The sequence below is a fragment of the Falco cherrug genome, chromosome 8, assembly GCF_023634085.1.
Source record: "Falco cherrug isolate bFalChe1 chromosome 8, bFalChe1.pri, whole genome shotgun sequence".
NCBI lineage: Eukaryota > Metazoa > Chordata > Aves > Falconiformes > Falconidae > Falco > Falco cherrug.
In genome coordinates this window covers 14,077,458-14,096,394 of record NC_073704.1, presented here as the reverse complement: position 1 = coordinate 14,096,394, position 18,937 = coordinate 14,077,458, and the positions used below count along the sequence as shown (strand labels likewise).

Below are 18,937 nucleotides of genomic sequence, written 5' to 3'. Positions count from 1 at the left end.
AGTACCTGCAGCACCTTCTCCTCTGACCCTGGGCTGCTTCTCACACTTTTTTCCTCACTCCTCACACTGCTGGGCAGTGCTTTGTCCTTTCTGACATGCAATCTGTCAAAGAGGCCCATCTGGTGGCTCCCACAACTGTGCCCTGCATTGAGGCCACTGGAACTGGCTGGAACAGCTCCGCTGCCAGCACCTGGGCACCGCACCTGGCAGTGACTTACCTAAGACACGGGGAATGGAGAACTGTGACCAGCAACAGCACATCTCAGCACGACCTGGGATCAGAACATTTTGCACAGCTCCATTTACTGGAGAGGAGCTTTGCTGATTTCTGGGAATCACGGTCAGGACCAGCAGACATGACCAAAAAAGAGAAGCAAGAGGTTTCCCAGACCCACACACAGATATCTAAGTGACTCAGCACTTCAGGTGCTTCAGACCCTTTCACAAACCTTGGCACAAAGCAAACTCAAGGGGAATTTTCTTCACCCCCAGAAAACCAGCCATATATGAGTCAGTCTGGGCACCAAAGTGATAGGAATTTAAAAGAAATTATCTAAAGCATTTCTGAGTTTTAAAAAAGGTTTCCACGCAAGATTTGCCCCAATCTGATTTGCACCACTTCAACCATCATCAATACATGCAAACTGTATTTTCACCTTGGGCAGGACATGTGGCTCTGTACAATTTTTGTCAGTCTCTGTATAAATTCAGTGGCATTCACACTATTATGCTCTAACACCAACTTTAACACTTGGACCCCAAAACAACCCAGCCCTGAGGAACAAATTTTTGCTTCCATTTGACTTCTAGTTCCACTTGCTTCACTTACAAACACTGACAAAATTAACAGACACAAGTGAAGAGGTTGACAATCTCCCTCAGAGAACAGTATTACTGATGCAGGAGCAAGGTAGCCACCTGGGAACAGCTCCTCATCCACCGCCTGGCACAATTAGGTCAAAACAAAATCAGCATCAATTGACCTTAACAGGCAGTGTTACAAACCACATCAACACAGGAGCTGTTTCACCAGTGGTTTCTGCCCTCAGGCTGACAGCCTTTGAAAGAGCATAGGGCAGACAGCTGGAGGCACAAAGTATTTTCAGCATCTCAGCTTAACCAATTACTACTCATGTTAACAGGCCACGCTCTAACAAGTTTTAGACATGATCACCTCCGAGTGTACCTAGGATGCATTCAGCGCAGATCTAACAGAATAGAAGCTTGATGAAGCTTGGAACAAAGAGCCAAAGAAGAGCCTGTAAAGAAGTCACCGCATCCCCAATCTGTACTGGGCTTCCCAGCTAACATGGCCAGGGTTACTGGCCATGCTGCTCTTCCCCACCACCAGCTAATGGGCCAGGAACTATGAGTGTTTGAGGGACTCAGTTACTGTCCAAGGGGCTTCTGACACCAACTGGTGAGAAAGCAGAACCTGGGCTGTAACGTACATTCTAAGGAGATGCTCCCACCCTTGGCTGAAAGCACTGCTATAGTTGGTTGTGAGTGTCGTGTATGGGCAGGAGGAGGATTCAGGACAGCAAGCGTAAAAATAAAAAGCTTTGTCTAGCTCTTCAGTGAAGACCAACTTTAAGGATTTACAAAGATTAAGCAGACAAGTTTCAGTTAAACTTAATGAACAAACATAAGAATTAATTGTTTGATATATTTAACGTGGATATGCAAACCTTATAGGGTTTAAAAAAACAGGGGGAGGATGCTACCACCCATCCACACTAACAAGAAGGATGCACTCAGGTTTTGCATTGCCAGCTCAGCCTCAGCTTCCCCACATTACCCACATACTCAGAATGGAGCCTGCACTTAACACCACATTCAAAGCACTCTACCTACAAAGATTTCCTGCATGTATGACTAAAATCATAACAACAATTTAAAAATTGCTACTGTGGCACTAGGTCTGAAAAGGTGGAAAAGAAATCAATATAACTATGCCTTGCAGACAAATAAGCTACTCAAGAGTATTTCGGCTAAATATGAAAACTGAAAGCCTAATCTAAAACTCAAAATGGCAGAGAAAAACCACTTTCATAGCCCAAATGGATAGATACACACGCATGCACTCACACGCACTAAAAGAGAACCGATTTTGTTCACTGTACATCTCTGGCCCTGACATTCATTAGTATTTCTGCGCTAACTCAAAAGCCATTAATTTCTCTGAAACCCACACTAATCCCTTTGTAGTGCAGATAATGGGCAGCCATTCTAGAGTCATCTTCCCTTTCTATTAATCCAATCAGGGAGGCAGCCCTTCTGCAGCTCCAACTGCAATCTCTCTCGCTTCCATCAAGTACAGATGACAGTTCAAGCTTCTCCATAATAGGACAACTCGTAACCTTCCCCCAGCCACTCCTCCATCTGCACGCAGGTTTGCTTGTCTTTTGTTGAGTTACAGAAAGGCTATCTCTCCCTGCCTTTTCACAGAGGCATCCCCCTCTCCCGCCTTCACCCCACTACTTCCCTTCAAGCTCCCATGAATCAGCTGCACTGGCTCTGGCTCTAACTGGGACAGAACCAGCAGCCAATTTGATTAAAATTCAAATGCTTCGTATTGTTTAGGTCTGGGCAATAGAGGTTGGCAGAAACAGGCTGAATCCATATGCTGCACATACAAACACACCTTACAACCCTCTACTCCTTCATCTCCTCAATGTGCAGAGTGCCAGATAATACCTTTCCACTTAGAAAGCAAATGCTCCATCCACCTTCCAAACAGAAACTGCATCTCTTTTGCTCCCTACAGAGACAGGGAGAGTAAATTGAAGTAGAGTAAAAAAAGGGAAATAATCACAGTAAATGGCCCACACCTGAGCCATCTGGAGTTCTAATTTCAAGGGAAGAGGGGGAAGAAGGCAGAGGGAAACAAAGAGAGATCTAGAAGCTGGGGATAGGGCAGTATCTTCCCCTACATTTCTCCTCTCCTTTGGGAGCTGCCCACTTGTCCCGGCTAGGAACTCCGCACCGAGCACACATCCACTGCTCTCCACACTTGGGGTCAGTTGGTGCGACCAGCACCACAGGAGAGGGAGTTGTCTCAGCACGTCCAGAAGATATATGCTCCTGAACAACCGGCTGTCCCTCTTGGTATGGCAGGAAAACTTCCCCTGTTTTCCACTACTGAAGCATTTCTGATGACAATAATAACAAGTAACCTGGAAAAGGGCTGAAGCAGAGATGCCTTGTTTCTGAGGGGGTTGTCTCTTGAGGTGGCAGTCCCCTCTGGATTCTCTAATGCTTAGTAAAGAGATGAGTGTAAGTTACAGAGTTTTTGTCAATAGTCCTTGTCTCTGATTTCCACAGAACTTAGCAGACACCTTTGCGACCCAAAATGCTCTCAAACTGGGTTGGGCTAGTCACGTCCTTGGTGTGGCTTGCTACATCAGGGACAAACTGTGCCTCAGCCAGTATGACTCAGATCCACAATATCCATTTCCCTCCTAGTTAACAATACGGTCTTTTCTTCCCACCTATTTTCCTATCTGGCTCTGCAGGTATAGCTCTTTCAGGCATGTATATCCGATTCCACTTGGTACTGTAATAACGGCATTGACATTTAGCCACAAATTTCCAGCAGATGGCTGTCCTCAAGCCAAAACTGGCTGCTTCTCCCAATGCTACTTCTTTCCAAGGGACCACTACAGCAACAGGACTTCTAACTAGGCAGGAGTTTGCATTAATTTATATAAAGAAACAGCACCCCTCCCCACCAGAAGGGCATTCACTCTTTTTCATCTTCCTTAGACACAGGGAAAGGAAAACCTGCTTTGATAATGTTGGACTTGCAAACCCTTAATTTTAGATTTATGCATAGCTGTTCATGAAAAAACAGCTCCTCACTGAATGAATTGCCTAAACAGATAAAGAACTGAACAAATTATTTGTTATGATTTTCCCTTCAGATGTGGCATTGTACAAGGAACATACAGGAAACTGCTGAAGTCCATAGCTGCCCAGCCACTCCATCCGACCCTTTTTGCTCCTCTGCAGCAAGTCAAACACTTGCATACTGTTTGCTGAGCAGATGCACCAGCATCCTGTGCCTACTGACACAGTGCCTGTGCCAAGAGGGCAGTGGAGTGGAGAAGGAGGTTGGATCCAAAGTGCAAGACCAAACCAGAACAGGACTCAACTCTGGCAGAGACAAAAGTATAATGAGTTCAAAGAGACGGTTACCTACTACCAGTTAGGAGATGCAAGCAGCACTTGCAAAAGAAGTGAGAATATCAAAGAAAGATGGATTTGCTGATTTTTTTTATATATTTATTCAATTCAGTTTAAAAAGAAGGAAGAAAGGGTATAAAGTGACTGCCAAAGCTAAGAAAACAGGGTCAGTTCACATTAGGAGAGTTAGCTGACATCACTAAGGGAATGATAGCAACTAACCAGAAAATTCAGTTATGAAAGTCATCACAACATCACTGGAAGCAATCAGCACTGCCCCAGGAGATGAAAACTCTGTTCATTAGCTTTATGGAGTGTCGTAACTCCAGAGCAAAAACCTCCATAAAGAATAACCCTTGCAACCAGAACAGCTTCACAACCAAACTCACCAGCACTGTTTACTGTAGTCCTCCTGCACTGTGAATTTATCCACTGTATGTGAGCCCCTCCCATCCCCTCCCACCGCACTCCCCTCTTCATCACTCTGCACCCTCCCAGGCAAGGGAGTGGAGTAGGTCATGTTTCCCTCTACTCGGGGCAGCTGTCCAGCCTAGTCCCCTGCTGCTGCTCTCTGCCAGCCCCCAGGGCCCTTCCAGCTCAGAGGGTGCCCAAGCCCAAAGAGAAATCAGGAGTGAGCCTGCAGGGAATAAGTGTTGCACTCCCTGAATTAGCCAGGGGAGTTAGTGGAAAGTATCATCTGGCAGATGAGTTGAAGTCAGGTGATCCAAATTACATTCCCATTTGATCTTGGGCAAAGCACCTCACCTCTGTCCTTACTCACCCTCCTTACCCTTACTGTGTGGTATATTTAAGCTGTGATCTCCTAGGAGAAGGGGCTCTCTCTTGATAGATGCACAGACAGGGCCTGGCACTTACAGACTCCTGCAGTGGAGGCCATCTAACTCGTATTCTATTTTAAATAACATTTTTGCCTCCTCAAATCTTGAAAGGCCTCAAATCTCTGCAGTACAGCTACCTTTTTCTTGACTACCTTCTAATGCTGAAAATAAATCGGCCACAGGAAAGGGCATCAGTTCTCCAACTGGCTTGATACCTCTGGGATTATTTCCAAGTGGTTTGAGGCTTCCTGCTCTCCAGAGGGGAAGGTGCAGAAGTGTTATTTCCGCACCATCTGCTTCTCAAATGGCAGCACCATTATCTTCTGCACAACAACCACAGACCTATAATGTTGTGCCATCCCAGTGGCAATTAATGACCTGTTGGTCTGCCCTGGCTATGTAGCTTCTACATACCACAGAAAAAGGACAGCATTACAGGGGTGTTTTGCAAAATCACAAATGGCAACTAGGTTTCAGAAACCTCCCTGGTAGATAGGTCAGGAGCTACGCTTTACCTGGCCGTCACTGGAGAGAAAATGTGAAGGCTGCATGTCACACCTCTGGTATTTCACACCTCTCAGGATCTCTGGCCACCTCCACCTCGGCAGCAGCTCCTCCTTCCAGCTAGCTGCCTTTGCAGCTCCTCCCTGAGCAGGACAACAGCAGCAACAACTGATGGCACTGCTGTCTGCTGCTGTGACCCACCACCACAAACCTGTTCCACACACTGGTATGTACCCCGAAATGCTGCATGAGCCAACATCACAGGCGCAGAGCTAGTACCAGCCACCACTACTGCTGCTGCTGAAGGTGAGGATACCTGGCAAACAAAGAGAACACCCCAACATAACAGCTGTGCAGTCACTCAAACAAGAGAAAGTAACACTGGAAAACAACTCCTCAGAACTCAAGGATCACTCCTAGTCCCCAGCCTGTGAATCAGTGGCGTGTTGCTCATGAACACCAATTTAGATGTCTTACCTCCATAAAAGCACACTAGAAAAGTATGCAATATGTACAAGAGCTATATGAAGAGAGTCCCAAGCCTCTCTTGAAACATCCCCTGCAAAAACTGACTACAAGGTCATACTTTTAAAGTATCCCAAATGATGGCTAGGCTCCCAGACTGATAAAAGAATTGTGAAGAGAGGGGGGGAAAATAGGTGTTTTTTTAAACCAGTCAGTCAAAAGAAAGAGGTGAAATTCTGGCCTTGATCAGAGACCATAGAATTTGGGCCTGTTGGCCAGTTTTAAGGCAATCACCTTTCTCTGATATCTCTGTTCTGCCATGCCATAGCGTTGCAAACATCTGGTAGGCTCAGCTTCCTGGCAGAACATACTGCCAGAATCAGTGGGGCTGGCTGGGTACCTCCATAGCTGCCTGTGGAGAGAGGCACAAGGTGCCAGCCTTCTGCAGTCAGTTTGTCAGGGTGCAGGTGCTCAGCACAATGACAGCTGTAGGGTTCCCCAAGCTCACAGGCATGGCAGGCAAACAAAACAGCTACCCAGGAAAAGTGCTATAGCATCCCACAATCTTGGGAGCAGCTGTGTTTGAATGAAAACATCCACATGACTATCAAAGATAACTGCTCACATTGTGTTTTAGTGATCTAAGCAAGCTTTCGCTGAATACTACAGATGCAGCATTCTCCCTTTGATTCCCAGGCCACATGTCCAGAAATACAAAAGCCTGCCTTGAATAGGCGTACAACTTCCGTCTTTGCTAGCTCCACTTCCCCCTTGACACCGCTCCCTAGCACAAACAGCGTTCGTTTCTCTTGACCCTACTCCCCGGCACAAACAGCGTTCACTTTTAGTACACTAGCTGTTCCTGCCAGCAGGCCTAAGGAGATACCGCCCCAAAAGGCACAGCTTCTTTTCAGATCCTTTTCTTTCACAGCACATGGGAAGGATCCAGTTTCATTTTATTTGTATTATAAAAAAGCAAGCAACAGGAACAGATAAGCTCATAGTAATAAATATACTATGAATAAAGGTAAGGAAAAAAAACTGTGAAGAGTTAATCTACGCAGCAACTTGGCCAGCCTCGGAGGACGGGGAGACCTCTGCAGGCTCCAGATGGAAGTCCTTCTACAGCAATGAGGCCTGACCAGCAGTGGCTGAAGTTGCTCTCAGTATTTCATATGCGTTCATTTCATCTGTATTAAAGCCCTGGAAAAGGATGTCTCCACAGGCTGCAGCCACTATGACCCCTTCAATCACTGCAGCAGCTTTCAGTCAACCTTAAAACACATTTTTCAGTCTTTTGTGAAAACAATTACCAGTTCCAGATACACATATCTGCAACACCTACTTTCTTGCTTTTCTCTTTTCAGCTCAGCTCACAGTAGCAGCAAACTCTATGGCAGGCTCTCCTGTAAACACAGAGGGAAGAAATACCATGGCTTCCTTCTAAAACCTGTGCAGCTGTTAAGCAGAACAGGTTAAGGAAACAAGTTAAAACAGCGTATTTTCAGAGCACAGAACTTCTTTGAATCTTCATTGGATTAACCACATTTAAACAGTTTAAGTGTCTGCTGAGGGGCTGGGGTAAGTACAACTGAGCTCCACTGCTACTACCAAAGCAGTACGCCTTGGGTGCACACTGCGATGGGGTGACTGAACCCTGGATACAACCAAGCTTAAGGAATCCCACGGTTAGATCCACCTGTACACAGAGCACGTTTCTTGTCTTTTCTCTTCCTCTCATGGTTACATGACAGCAGGTTTTCTATCAAACTGTTCTAGACACTGGTTTGAAGTCCTGTTACAGACTTGACTCTGGACACAGCAAGGCCCTTTTAGGGCTTCCAGAAGGTTGGTGCATCTCCCTGTGGTCTGTAGCCTCTAAGCAAAGTGGACTGAAACAGCTTAAATGGGAGCCAGGGCGGAAGGAAGATTATCACTGCAGACAGCCCAGCTTCTGAAAGCACAGAGTCTCTCACCCAGGAGGGGACGAAGACTGCAGCATGCGGTCCCTGACTTTGGAAGCAATGATGTCCCAGCACTGCAGTTCCTAATAAAATTTGTTTGCCAGAAGGGGAAGAAAAACCTACATCATCGTTTCCATTTTTCATTTTGCTTCCTTTTATGAACAGCTGCATCACACTGTCTTGCATCTGTGTGTAAAGGAGAGGGGGAACGTAATTTGCTTCACCCCACACTGAAATGCAACACATTAGGGTGCACCCCAATGTGCTCTTGCAGTTGCCTGAGCCCTGGACTGACAGAAGGGAGAACAGTTTGGCCTCAGACTCTGCTGCTCATACCCGCTGGATTGGTGACTTGCTTCTTACAGGCTGGGGATCCAGTGGCCGTCTGAAACAACTCTAACTGAGTAAGTACATGAACAGGTCTTTAAATACAGAATGGCTTGGGTATTTCTTATCATAAACAGTGTACGTTACAGAACCCCCATCTTTTTCTGAGGGCTGCGTGGGGAAATTGGGCAAAAAGTTTTAAGCTTAAAACACTGTCAGGGACACGTACTGACCTTTAATGGCTAGATTTTATTGGTGTTTCTGTGAGCATATGAAGGTGCTACATGTTAAGTTAAACCCATGAGATACCCAGGACACCACTGACAAAAACCGAGAGCTCTGTCTCCAGGCTTCTGGGCGCGTTCCTGTTCTGCATCCCTTTCACAGGAAGGACACAGAACAGAGACTGCACTCTGTGGGAAGCAGTGTATCTCCCTAATAAAAACAACAGCAGGTATACCTGCCTTTGTCAACCAAAAGCACCCTTCTCTGGGATATAGCAACTACGTCACAATATAACACAACCACCCAGAGGTTCGTGTATGCATATATACATATGTGTATATGTAGAGGAATTATAGAGGACTGTATGAAAAGCTTATTTGTAAGAAATTTGTGATGATTGGTAAACACATGAGGTATGAATTGTTAAAAAGAAAAAAAAAGGGGGGGGAATTGTAGAGGAAGGAAGCTGGGTTAATTAATATTGATAACATACGGCTGTGGGCTGGCTTCAGGGGCAGCGGGTTGGCCCATGTAGGCAAGGTGCAGCTGTGGCTGGTTCTGTGAAGTGGTTGGGCAGCCAAGGAAGAAGCAGAGAGTGTGAGCGTGCCCTGGATGAGGAGAGACTAGGAGAAGGCAGCAGAGGGACTGGCGTGAAGAGTATGTTGGTATGAGATGGTAAAAGACCTTGTTGCAGCTTGATAGTTTGGGAGTGCTGTGACGTATATATATATACACACACATCCACAAACACCAAAATTAGACACCTGCTTTCCATGCTCCAAAATAGCTGACTTATCTGGAAAACCTAACCCCAAAGACCTGTTTTAACCCTAAACAGGCCACCTATTCATAACTGGAGTCATTCCACCATAAGCGCGCGCACACACACACACATGCTTTTACCACCTTTTGGTTTTTAAATTCCTTTGTTAAGTCTTGCCTTTATTTAGATTATAACAATCTCTGTGGAACTAACTGCTTTTCTTTTCAGTAAGTGCCCAGTCCACTTTTGGCTTCTGCAAAATAAATCATGGAGATGGAGACACTGGGTCAGTGTTTCCGAAGCCCTGAGCACAACCTCTTCCAGTGTACTGCTTGGGAAAGGAAGAGGAAAAAGTATCACTCGCTGAAACACCGCTTCATATGGCTCACTGGAGACGCCTGCTTCAATCTGATAACAAGACTTCCTGTACCCCATACAAAGCTGGCAGAGATGCCTTAATATTGACAAGCACAAATTGCATGCCTGAGTTTTTGTTAATTGTTTATGGACTGAATAGCCAGCATTTCTTAAAGAAACAGAGCAGAGATCTCAGGCCTCACAGTAAAGCTTTGTATGCCCTTTTTTTGATGGCCACTCTTCAATGTTTATGAAAACTGCCTTTTTTTGGATTTGCCATTTGCCCAATAGTTTGGGAAAATCAGGTAAGGAAATTATAAAAAAACATAATTTTTTTCCTGAGTCAAGCTGAACAAAATAGAAGCAAAAAGTAAAACAAGCTTCATTTTTCAAAGCATGAAAGGAACCGAAGTCAAGACTGGTTTGAAAACTGATCCTTAGGCAGGCAAACAGACAGAGCTACATCACTGACAACAAAGCCATGCTGATTTCTATCCTTTTAAGAGCCACCTCACAGTTGTTTTTTGGGGGGGTTGTTTCTTGTTTTTTTAGAACATGCAGCTCCTCTTTCAAGATAAATATTAAAAACATATAGGAAAGTCCTCATACCAACAGAAACAATAAAGCACCAGCACAAACCTGTATTTCCTTGAATGTCCTCTCCCTTGGTTAAAGCCAGGTAAGAGAGCAAAGCACAGTTATTGACCTGACCAGGCGCAGGTGGCTGCTGCAAGGAGGTGCCGGTGAAGACCATTCCCCAGTTTACATGGCTGATATCAGAGCGTGACCTGTTGTGCCCTGGTTTGAATGTGGAGGCTTCCTCATTCTGCACCAGGATGTCATTCACTGAGCGGGGCCTGTCTCTCCTCCGCTGGCAGATATTGAAGATGTTAAAAGCTGCGGTCTCCCCTTCCCCTGCCCAAGCAAGGTTGTCAGCAGCTGTTCCCCTCTGCACCACATGCTGGTCTTTGGCAGGGAATACTGTTTGAGCTTTGGTTTCCAAGAGGCCATTTTTGCAGTGATCCCATAAGAGGCTACTTTTGGCTAAGGAGGCGACATTCCTCAGATTCCTGCTCCCTGTTACCTGATCAAATACCTCGTGCCCAACCAGTTCCGGCACCTCCTGTACACCGTAGACCTCAGAGGGCTGCACAATCTTTTCAAGCTTAGTATCAAAACTATTGAAAAAGTCTTCAGTCACTTCCAAGGCAGGGCTAATGTCATCAACTTCAAGAGCCTCCATATCCTGCGCTGCCAGTGGGGCCAAGGCGTCGCAATGCGTTAAGAAGACACCACATGAAATCCAGAGAAGGAGATGCTTGACATCTGTCCTTGGCGCACCATCAACTTAGAGATGGTGGGGCAAATACATTCACCAGCCACAATCCTTAGTGGTAGAAAGGAACCAAATCAACCCGTCTTCAGATGGGAGACTTACTATCCACTGATCAATCGGGCTACAGTCTCTCTATGAAATAAGCTCATAGTGACGGAGAATACCTGTAAAACAAAGCAAAACATCATGTCAGGAAGGGCCTTTTCCCAGGTAAATACATTTAATCACATCACTTCTCTCACAGTCCCCTTGATTTTACTTTCTCCATCTGACACCATGCTGGTTGTGTATGAAGAACCCCTTTGGGGCTTCTGTTGTTCACTTTCTGTGAACTCTGTATTATCACTTCTTGAACTGGAACTTAGAGACAGCATGATGGGGCACAAGGTAAAGGGAACAAAAGGGATGCCATTTGTTAACCAAGCTTTAGAAAGCTGCACTGAGGGGCACTGCCAACATCACAAATGCAGTCACCTAGGGAATGCTTAGTACAGGCTCCCTTCAGGCTGTAAGAAAAGGCTGAGAAACAAAGGGTTAGTAAAATAGGCCAATCAGCCTCAGAGAGTTTGCCACCTCCTCTCAGATTGCTTGCACTCCCAGTTTTAGGAGACCAATATGAGTTCTACAGCAGCTACTTGGCCTACTTGTCTGCATAAAGAGAACTGTGGTATTTGCCTAATAAATCAATGCTATTAGGCTGCTGCAAAGCACTGCACACAAGAGTTTCCCTCTAGAGTATCACTGGGAACCTAAATGAAACCACATGGCAACCTAAGCCCCAGAAAGACCATGCATTCTACCAGCAAAACAAAACATGCCATAACCCGCACCATCACAAATCTGCAGATCTTTACTTCCAAGCTGTTGACTGACTGGACATAACATAAGAATAGCAAAGGGCTTTAAGGCTAGAACTACTGAAGAACTGTATTGACCCACCTGAGCGCACACCTGTGAGGTGGAAGGAAGGGGGGTTTCTGTTCCTTGTAGTGTAATAACAGGGTGTCTCATTGCTGACTTCTGTCTCACCAAGCCTGCAGCCTTCTAACCTCACCCTCTTGAAGTTCTATCCACAGTGCTGCCATGCTTGAGGGAACTGCATGGTAGGCATGTTTCAGTTAGGGAAATCAGAAATGTGGGCAAGTTCTTGGGACACGGAGACTGGACATTTGCGCTAGCAGGAGAACAGCTCCAACAGCTGCTAGGAGAAATCATGTACCTGGAGTCTGTACATGCAGAAAAGCCCAAAGTCAGAGATCTACATCCCAGCTTTCACCCCATCAGCTCAATCCTAGAAGCAGCAAAGCTGCATTAGCTCAGTGCTCTACCTAGATTAATACACTCTTAACAGAACTAATTAGCCTGCGCAGGCCTGATAATTAACAGCTCATTAGCTTGTGAACGCTGCTGAAGTGCTACCAGGACCCATGAAGATTTACACTTAGCAGGAAAAAACATCTATTAAACATCATCAAACACAGATAATACTTCTATTTAAGGGGGTTTTTTTTCAATCCAGGACAGTCTATTTGCCTAACTTCTATTAGCAAAGTTGTTTAATGAGCATTCTTTTCCTATAGCAAGGAGTAAGGAGGCCAGCAGCCCGTCAAGAAGGGGGCACAGAATCCTGTAGCACAAACCAATTCCCTCTGTAATGACATGCTGGCTTCTTCCCATCCCTGCTTCAGTTTTGGACAGCCACGACACAGTTGTGTTTGACATCAGCAGTTCAGACCATGATTTCTGCAAACGCACTCCAAGTAAATAACTTTCAATAACCCTGGAAACTTTGAGCCTTTACACGGAGAACTTCTTCCCCATATCTCACTTCAAGGATTCACTTCAGTAGCCTCATGGTGAACCAGGACTAAGATCATTTTCAACAAGTAAATGTAGAGTAAGACATTGAAGGCAGAGCCAGAACCACAACCAGAGGGCTCAGGAAAACATATCTGCAGTGGTTTCGAATTGGAATGGTATGGGAACAGACCCTCGGCAAAGCTGTGCAACTGTGTCAGTTGACAGCAGTGGGAAATAAAGACATCCTGGGCACATCTGCATTGTCAGCTTAATGCAGCACAGAGTTCACTCTTGAAGCTCATTCCTGTCAGCAACCCCAGAACAACGTTCTGCTCACTGGTACCCTAGAGCTTGGGAGCTCCAGGAACAGGCTAAGCGATATGATGTGGTGCAACCCATCCACTTAGTCTACATCCTGCTATGACATGTCTTTAAAGCAAGAATGATATTTTGAAGTTGCAAAACTGCAACAGGCATTCATTTGAACAAAATCAGCACTAACATAATCATACACCAACAGTGAAAGCTACAGGCTGGCCCACTCAAAGATGCTGCCTCACAGGGGTTGGCAAAGAATACAGCCTTGCTCCCACTCAAGGGACTGGAGCAGCAATCGCTCCAGAAGGGCTTGTGACATTCCACTGAAGCGTTTCAGTGGTAGTAGATGCAATGTTGCTCTGTTCTTTACTTTAAATCATTAGGAAAGGTGGAAAGCAAGGGGGAAAAAATTGGCACTTACATTTAACAGGTTCATTTTTAAATGCTGGAAGCTTCATGTGGCCGCATGTTTCTCTGGATTCTGTGAGACAGGAGCTATGCAGTGTCTTGCAGCCAAGTGTGGTGATGCCGAACTACAAACTGACCTCGCATCCAGTAAGATGCTGAATCACAAGGTCATGAGAAGATGACAGGCCCCTGCATCACACAGCTCACAAATTGCAGCACTCATACCTTCCAAACTATTCTGTTTTTCCTGCCCAATAAAGATGTGAAATGTGACCTCAGTGGTGGCAGGCTCATCCCTTCCTATACCGCCAAGAACCTCCCCGGATCAAAGAAAGAATTGTGCCAGTAATTCCCACTAGCACTGGGATTCTGTGATCATATATCCTCCATAAACACAATTTGGCATTTTCTGACAGTGGCACTCAACAAAAATTTAATTCAGACTTCTGCACTAATCTGGTGCCAAATGAAAGCAAACTTTGATATGGCAGTAAACAGCTCCATCAGAATCGCCTCCAGGAAGGAAACGAGCGGAAATCACTTGCTTCACATGAAGGGGGAAAAAAAGGCAAACAACAGGATAGGATGAACTCCTTTTAAACTACTATAAAATATATTATCTTATGCATTGTTTCTTGGAAACACCTGAAATTTTCCAAAGACAGTCAGTCTAAGGCAGTGAATAGGAGAGGAAGAGAGAAGCATCAGCCCAAACTATTAAAGACTGCCAAAGCTATACGCAACTGTAAGCAGGGATTTGTTATGGGAAGTACAAACCTAACAACTCATTCAGGCCCCTGGGAACTAGTCTTACTGAAAAAAAGGTGAAGGAACATGGTGTACTGTATTTTGCAAAAACTGCTGGGCACAGGGATTGCAGCAGCTGAGAAACATGCTTTTTCTGTATGTCTGCCTAGTGCAGATACAGCTTTCGTCCATGAACATGCAGCGGTCAGGTAATTAATGTGCACTTACAACATGAGTAAAGTCTTTACTATCGTGAGTTTATAGTGGCCATATTACCCACATGGCTGAGGTAAACAGCAAGGATTGCTGCCTGCACCACATGAATCACAGAAGTTCAGTTTAGTCATTAGTCAAGATTACTTCCGTTAGAGAAGCCACAGGGACTTAACCTAGGTTTCAGCACAGTCTGACAGCAAAGAAAAATCATGGATGACAAATGCCAAAGCATGTACACTGGAAGAGATCATTTAACTTCCTGATGTTCTTTTCTGGATCCCCACGGGACAAGGAAAATACCCAGGCATTGCATAGCAAAAATTAAAATGCACAGAAAAGGCAAGGGTAGGAAGCAATCTTGCAGGTGATTCACACCACCACTACAGGCACTCACTGCATACCCCCAGATTACACACTATGTTCAGGACTGTTATTCTAGCTCAGGCAGGAGAGAAAGCTAGAGCCAGCATGAGTTTAGGAACCAGTGACTGAAGAGATCCATTTAGCTCACCAATCCATACAGAAAGTATATATAAAAGAAGCACCTTTCAGTCTAGTTTCCTAAGGAAACAGGGTTTGTGCCACCATCCTGCCTATCTGCCATTTATTCTCCTTCTCTCTCTTTCAAGCTGCATGGGTAAGTTCAACTAGATGTGACAAAGCAGTAGTATCCTTAAAGATGCAGTTCTTGAACTGTTGTTCATCAATGCACAGGAAACAGGCCCAAACTCACCTTCCTGCTAAGGGGGAAGCAGGCAAAACTTGATCCCTTATGGAGGTCAGTGTCACCACATGGGTCTCTCCAAATTAGCCACAGCACAAGTGGTTAGTGTGAGATGGATATGAAAACGCTAGAATGCAGAGGAGGAAAGCAGGAAGGTGGAATAGGAGGCATCACACAACTTGATAAGCAATCTTGTTGGTTTTGGTGCTCACAGGACCTCCTCTTCAGTACGCGGGTAACAGAGATGTATAAAACAATGAGTGATAAACAACAGATAAATAGGAAATCCCTCTTTTCTCTTGTATTTGGAGAGAAAATTAGAAAGGAACAACCAATGACGTTCACAGGCAATGTGTTCTGGAGGAAATGCATAAATCAGAGCTCTTGGCCAGCAAAAGATAGCAAAAGGCAGATAATAATGTTAAAAGTCCTCCAAGTCTCACCGATTCCTAACGACTCTTAGGCTCAAATTCCTGGCAAAGATTTGGGTGCTTCTGAGAATTTTATCTCAAGAGCAGAAGAGGAGTTTTACAAGTTACCTGTATGCAAATAGAGGACAAGGGTGCCTCAGCTACTGGAGAGCTTGCCTTATCCCCTTCTCAGCACTCTGGAACCTGCTGTGGGAACCAGCTCTCCTTATCTCATGCTGCATTGCAACTGTGGGCTGAAACTCCAATGCCAACAAAGAAAATAGAAAGGGATGTTCTTTCAATTGGGCAACAAATTGGTAGCAGAAAAAATTCAAGCAGCCTCAGGGACCTTTATTTCTGTTGTGTTGCAGGCCCGGACCACTACAGTGCAGTTTATGGGCTGTGACAAGCCTGGTCTGAACAACAGGTCATAAGAAAAGATCGATGTATACCCTCTTTGAGCACAACCCACTGAGGCTGGAGCAGCTAGTACCTAATGAGTTTTTTCGCCTGTCAGCCTGAGCAACCTCAGCCTATGACCTGAATGTCTTCCAGTGGTACTCTGAAAAATCACAGCCTACGGGTTTTGCTGCTACAAGGATTTCTGACTAGCTTTATCGGTCACGTCAGCCAGGTATTGCCCAGAACCTAAATGGGACACACTTAGGTCAGTGACAGTCCCTGAAAACCAGGCTCTGCTGCGCAGAATCCCAGAAAAAAGCTATGGAACTGAAGACTTCGGCGTTACCTCTTAGTTAAGAAGTTGAGCTATATTTATCAGCTGGGCACACCTGAATGGGTAGAAGAAAGAATGAGGATGCACAGATGGCTGACTGTCACACACAAAGCCTTTTACCACTGCCTATGCACTTCTATACATCACTGATGCAGAACACTTGCAGAAGTAGTTGAAGAACTGGCAGTGGCAGCACAAGGCCCTTAAGGTATTGTGGAGTGCCCTCTTTCCAGCATCACCTTGCTGCAACTAGATGGCAGATGCTGCTTTATTTATTTACAGTACAGCAAGACCTACTCAGCAAACATTCTCCATCTTGTTCTAACCAGAAGCTTTTTCAAAGCATGATGGCATCTAGTTCTCTCCCCAGCCAGAAGCCCTCTCTCCCTTCATTGTACAGGAAGCACAGTATTACAGCTGCTGTGGTTGAAGCCTCAGCATACACTGTCCCCGGTCAGATCCATCATGCTGCATGCCATCCATATGTAACCAGTCCTGGTTCAAAACACACTCCTAGCAGTTATGAATTCCACACATACACTGGCCAGTTCTTTGAGCAGCAATTGAAAGCTACGCTCCTGCTTGCCTCTCATACTCAATTTGGAGAGGCAACTGATAACTAGGAATTTCATAAGGACAATTCCAGGGAGCAAGCATCAGCTGGCACACTGTCCCCGTACAAACTATCCCATTTTCTTGTATCCTGGCTGTATTTTGTTCCCTCAGCACAAGGCAAGCCCTCTCCCCAAGTGATTCCAAAACTCCAGGTGACCTACTGTTGTGTACACCAAGTGAGCAACACAGCACACAAGGTTGTCACATCCATCATTTAAATGTCTGGATGAAATTTACTGTGCCTTGAAAGAAGATAAAACTACAAGAAACATTTAATATGGAACAGGGAATCACCATTTCAAAAAGGCTGCCATGTGAGTCCATGGTTGGTTCAGCATGGCATGAATAATTATCTTTAGATCACATTGTTAAAGCCCCTCTTCAAAAGCCTCTTCCCCCCCCACACAACTGAGAAATTAATTGCTTCAAATTTTCAGAAAATACTAGTTTTAAAGTGTCTCACATGAATACCTTCTGTTTAATGTTCCTGCACAAAACCACTGACAATATTCAGGAAAAGCTCACAAAAACTGAAGAAAGAAGCTTTCTCATCAGGAATGCTTGGCTATAGGGCCAGGTGCTAGAGAGGATAACTGAATGTAAGCATAACCATTTTCATGTTGTAAGCCCACCTGTTTGCTACAGTCTCATTGCCCTTAAGGATGAAATCAACCACCAACATTTATTAGTGAAGAAGAGCTCCCACATCCTGTCTGCTAGACCCAGGGAGAGGCAAAGAGCAGGAACAGCTGCAATTAACTTGGTACAATTAACCTGCAATCATAGTCAAACTAAAAGCCAGCAGTGACCTTTCACGCTACAGAAAACAAAACAACCAACTGAGAAAAGATGAAATGAAGAAAGAGGTGAAACCAGGGAGGTAGAAGAACACCATATTCTGTGAGGGGAAGCAGACCCTTAGCAAAGATACATGAGTCTCACTCTGTGAAGCACATGTTTCCCCCAGCTTCTGATCTGACCCAGTGCCTTTAACAAGGAGGCTCCCCAGGCATCCTCCCTATGTGGGCAACTAACACACCACAGCTAAAGAACACCTCATCCAGTGATGAGCACACAGTAATGAATAATAAACAGTGCTTATAGACTATGTTACCTTTAATTTTAACTGCACTTTGAAAACAGTAATTAAAATGTAAGAAACTCTAAGCTGGAAAGCACACAACAGCCTGCTGCGCCAGAACAAAGTGAGTCCAGAGGGTGAGGAGGACCCAGCAGAGGAAGATGGACCACAGAAAGCTTTTCTCTTCTGGAGACTGACTGCCACACAGCTCTCCCAAGATCTTTATCACTGACTCCTTTGCCTTGCAGCCATCTGACACACATCCCTCCTGGCTGAGGAGCACCACCGAGTAACCATGGGCTGTATCACTTCCCGTGGGTGAGTAACCATTTGAAAACTCAGTATCTGGACTGGGACTCGACCCTTGGCAAGGAAATGAACAGAAAGCAAAGCAGACTGACTGGAGGGGAGTTAGGTGATGGTGACACACTGTGCAGGCTGCAGGCCAGCCAAACCCGTCAGCATGTGGGCACCTTTGTACGTTATACGAGACGAAAATCTGGCTACCCCCTTGAGCGTGCTCCCTGTTGGCTGGCTGACCTTACAAGGCAGGGTATCAGGCAGAGGGGAACAGAGGCTCTCCTGAGGTCTAGCACCGCGCCTGTAGATCCTCTGGATGCAAACACTTCAAACCCACTTCAGGCAGTAAGTCCACATGGACAAACAGAATGAAGCGTTGCAGTGGTTTGGCCTGAGGCACGAACGCATTGTCTTAAACATACCTGTAGCCTCAAATAACAACACGAGTGAATTATCTCTATCCTTGGGTTCATTTGCTTTGTGTCTACAGATTTGTGTGAAGTTCTACAAGCTGCATTTTCCATGTTTCCCGTGACTACAAGAACTCCTCCCCGCTCTGCAAGGCAGACACACAACACAAAACAGCCGGTTACCTCCCAAGTTCAACACAAGTAGTA

At 45.3% G+C, this 18,937-nt stretch overlaps 1 protein-coding gene across 5 annotated transcripts in view; it reads right to left on the bottom strand.

The window, feature by feature from the left end:
* The window catches only part of PLEKHM3 (pleckstrin homology domain containing M3), a 120,824-nt gene that overhangs the window by 93,367 nt on the left and 8,520 nt on the right, over positions 1–18,937 (bottom strand). For all 5 annotated transcript variants that reach the window (XR_008733701.1, XM_027798772.2, XM_027798770.2 and 2 more), the window contains one exon: positions 10,269–11,129. Coding sequence is in view for 4 of the 5 variants with exons in the window: in XM_027798772.2 (XP_027654573.2) it covers positions 10,269–10,872 (604 nt within the window). In the remaining variant the exon portion in view is untranslated. The remainder of the gene's footprint in view (positions 1–10,268; positions 11,130–18,937) is intronic.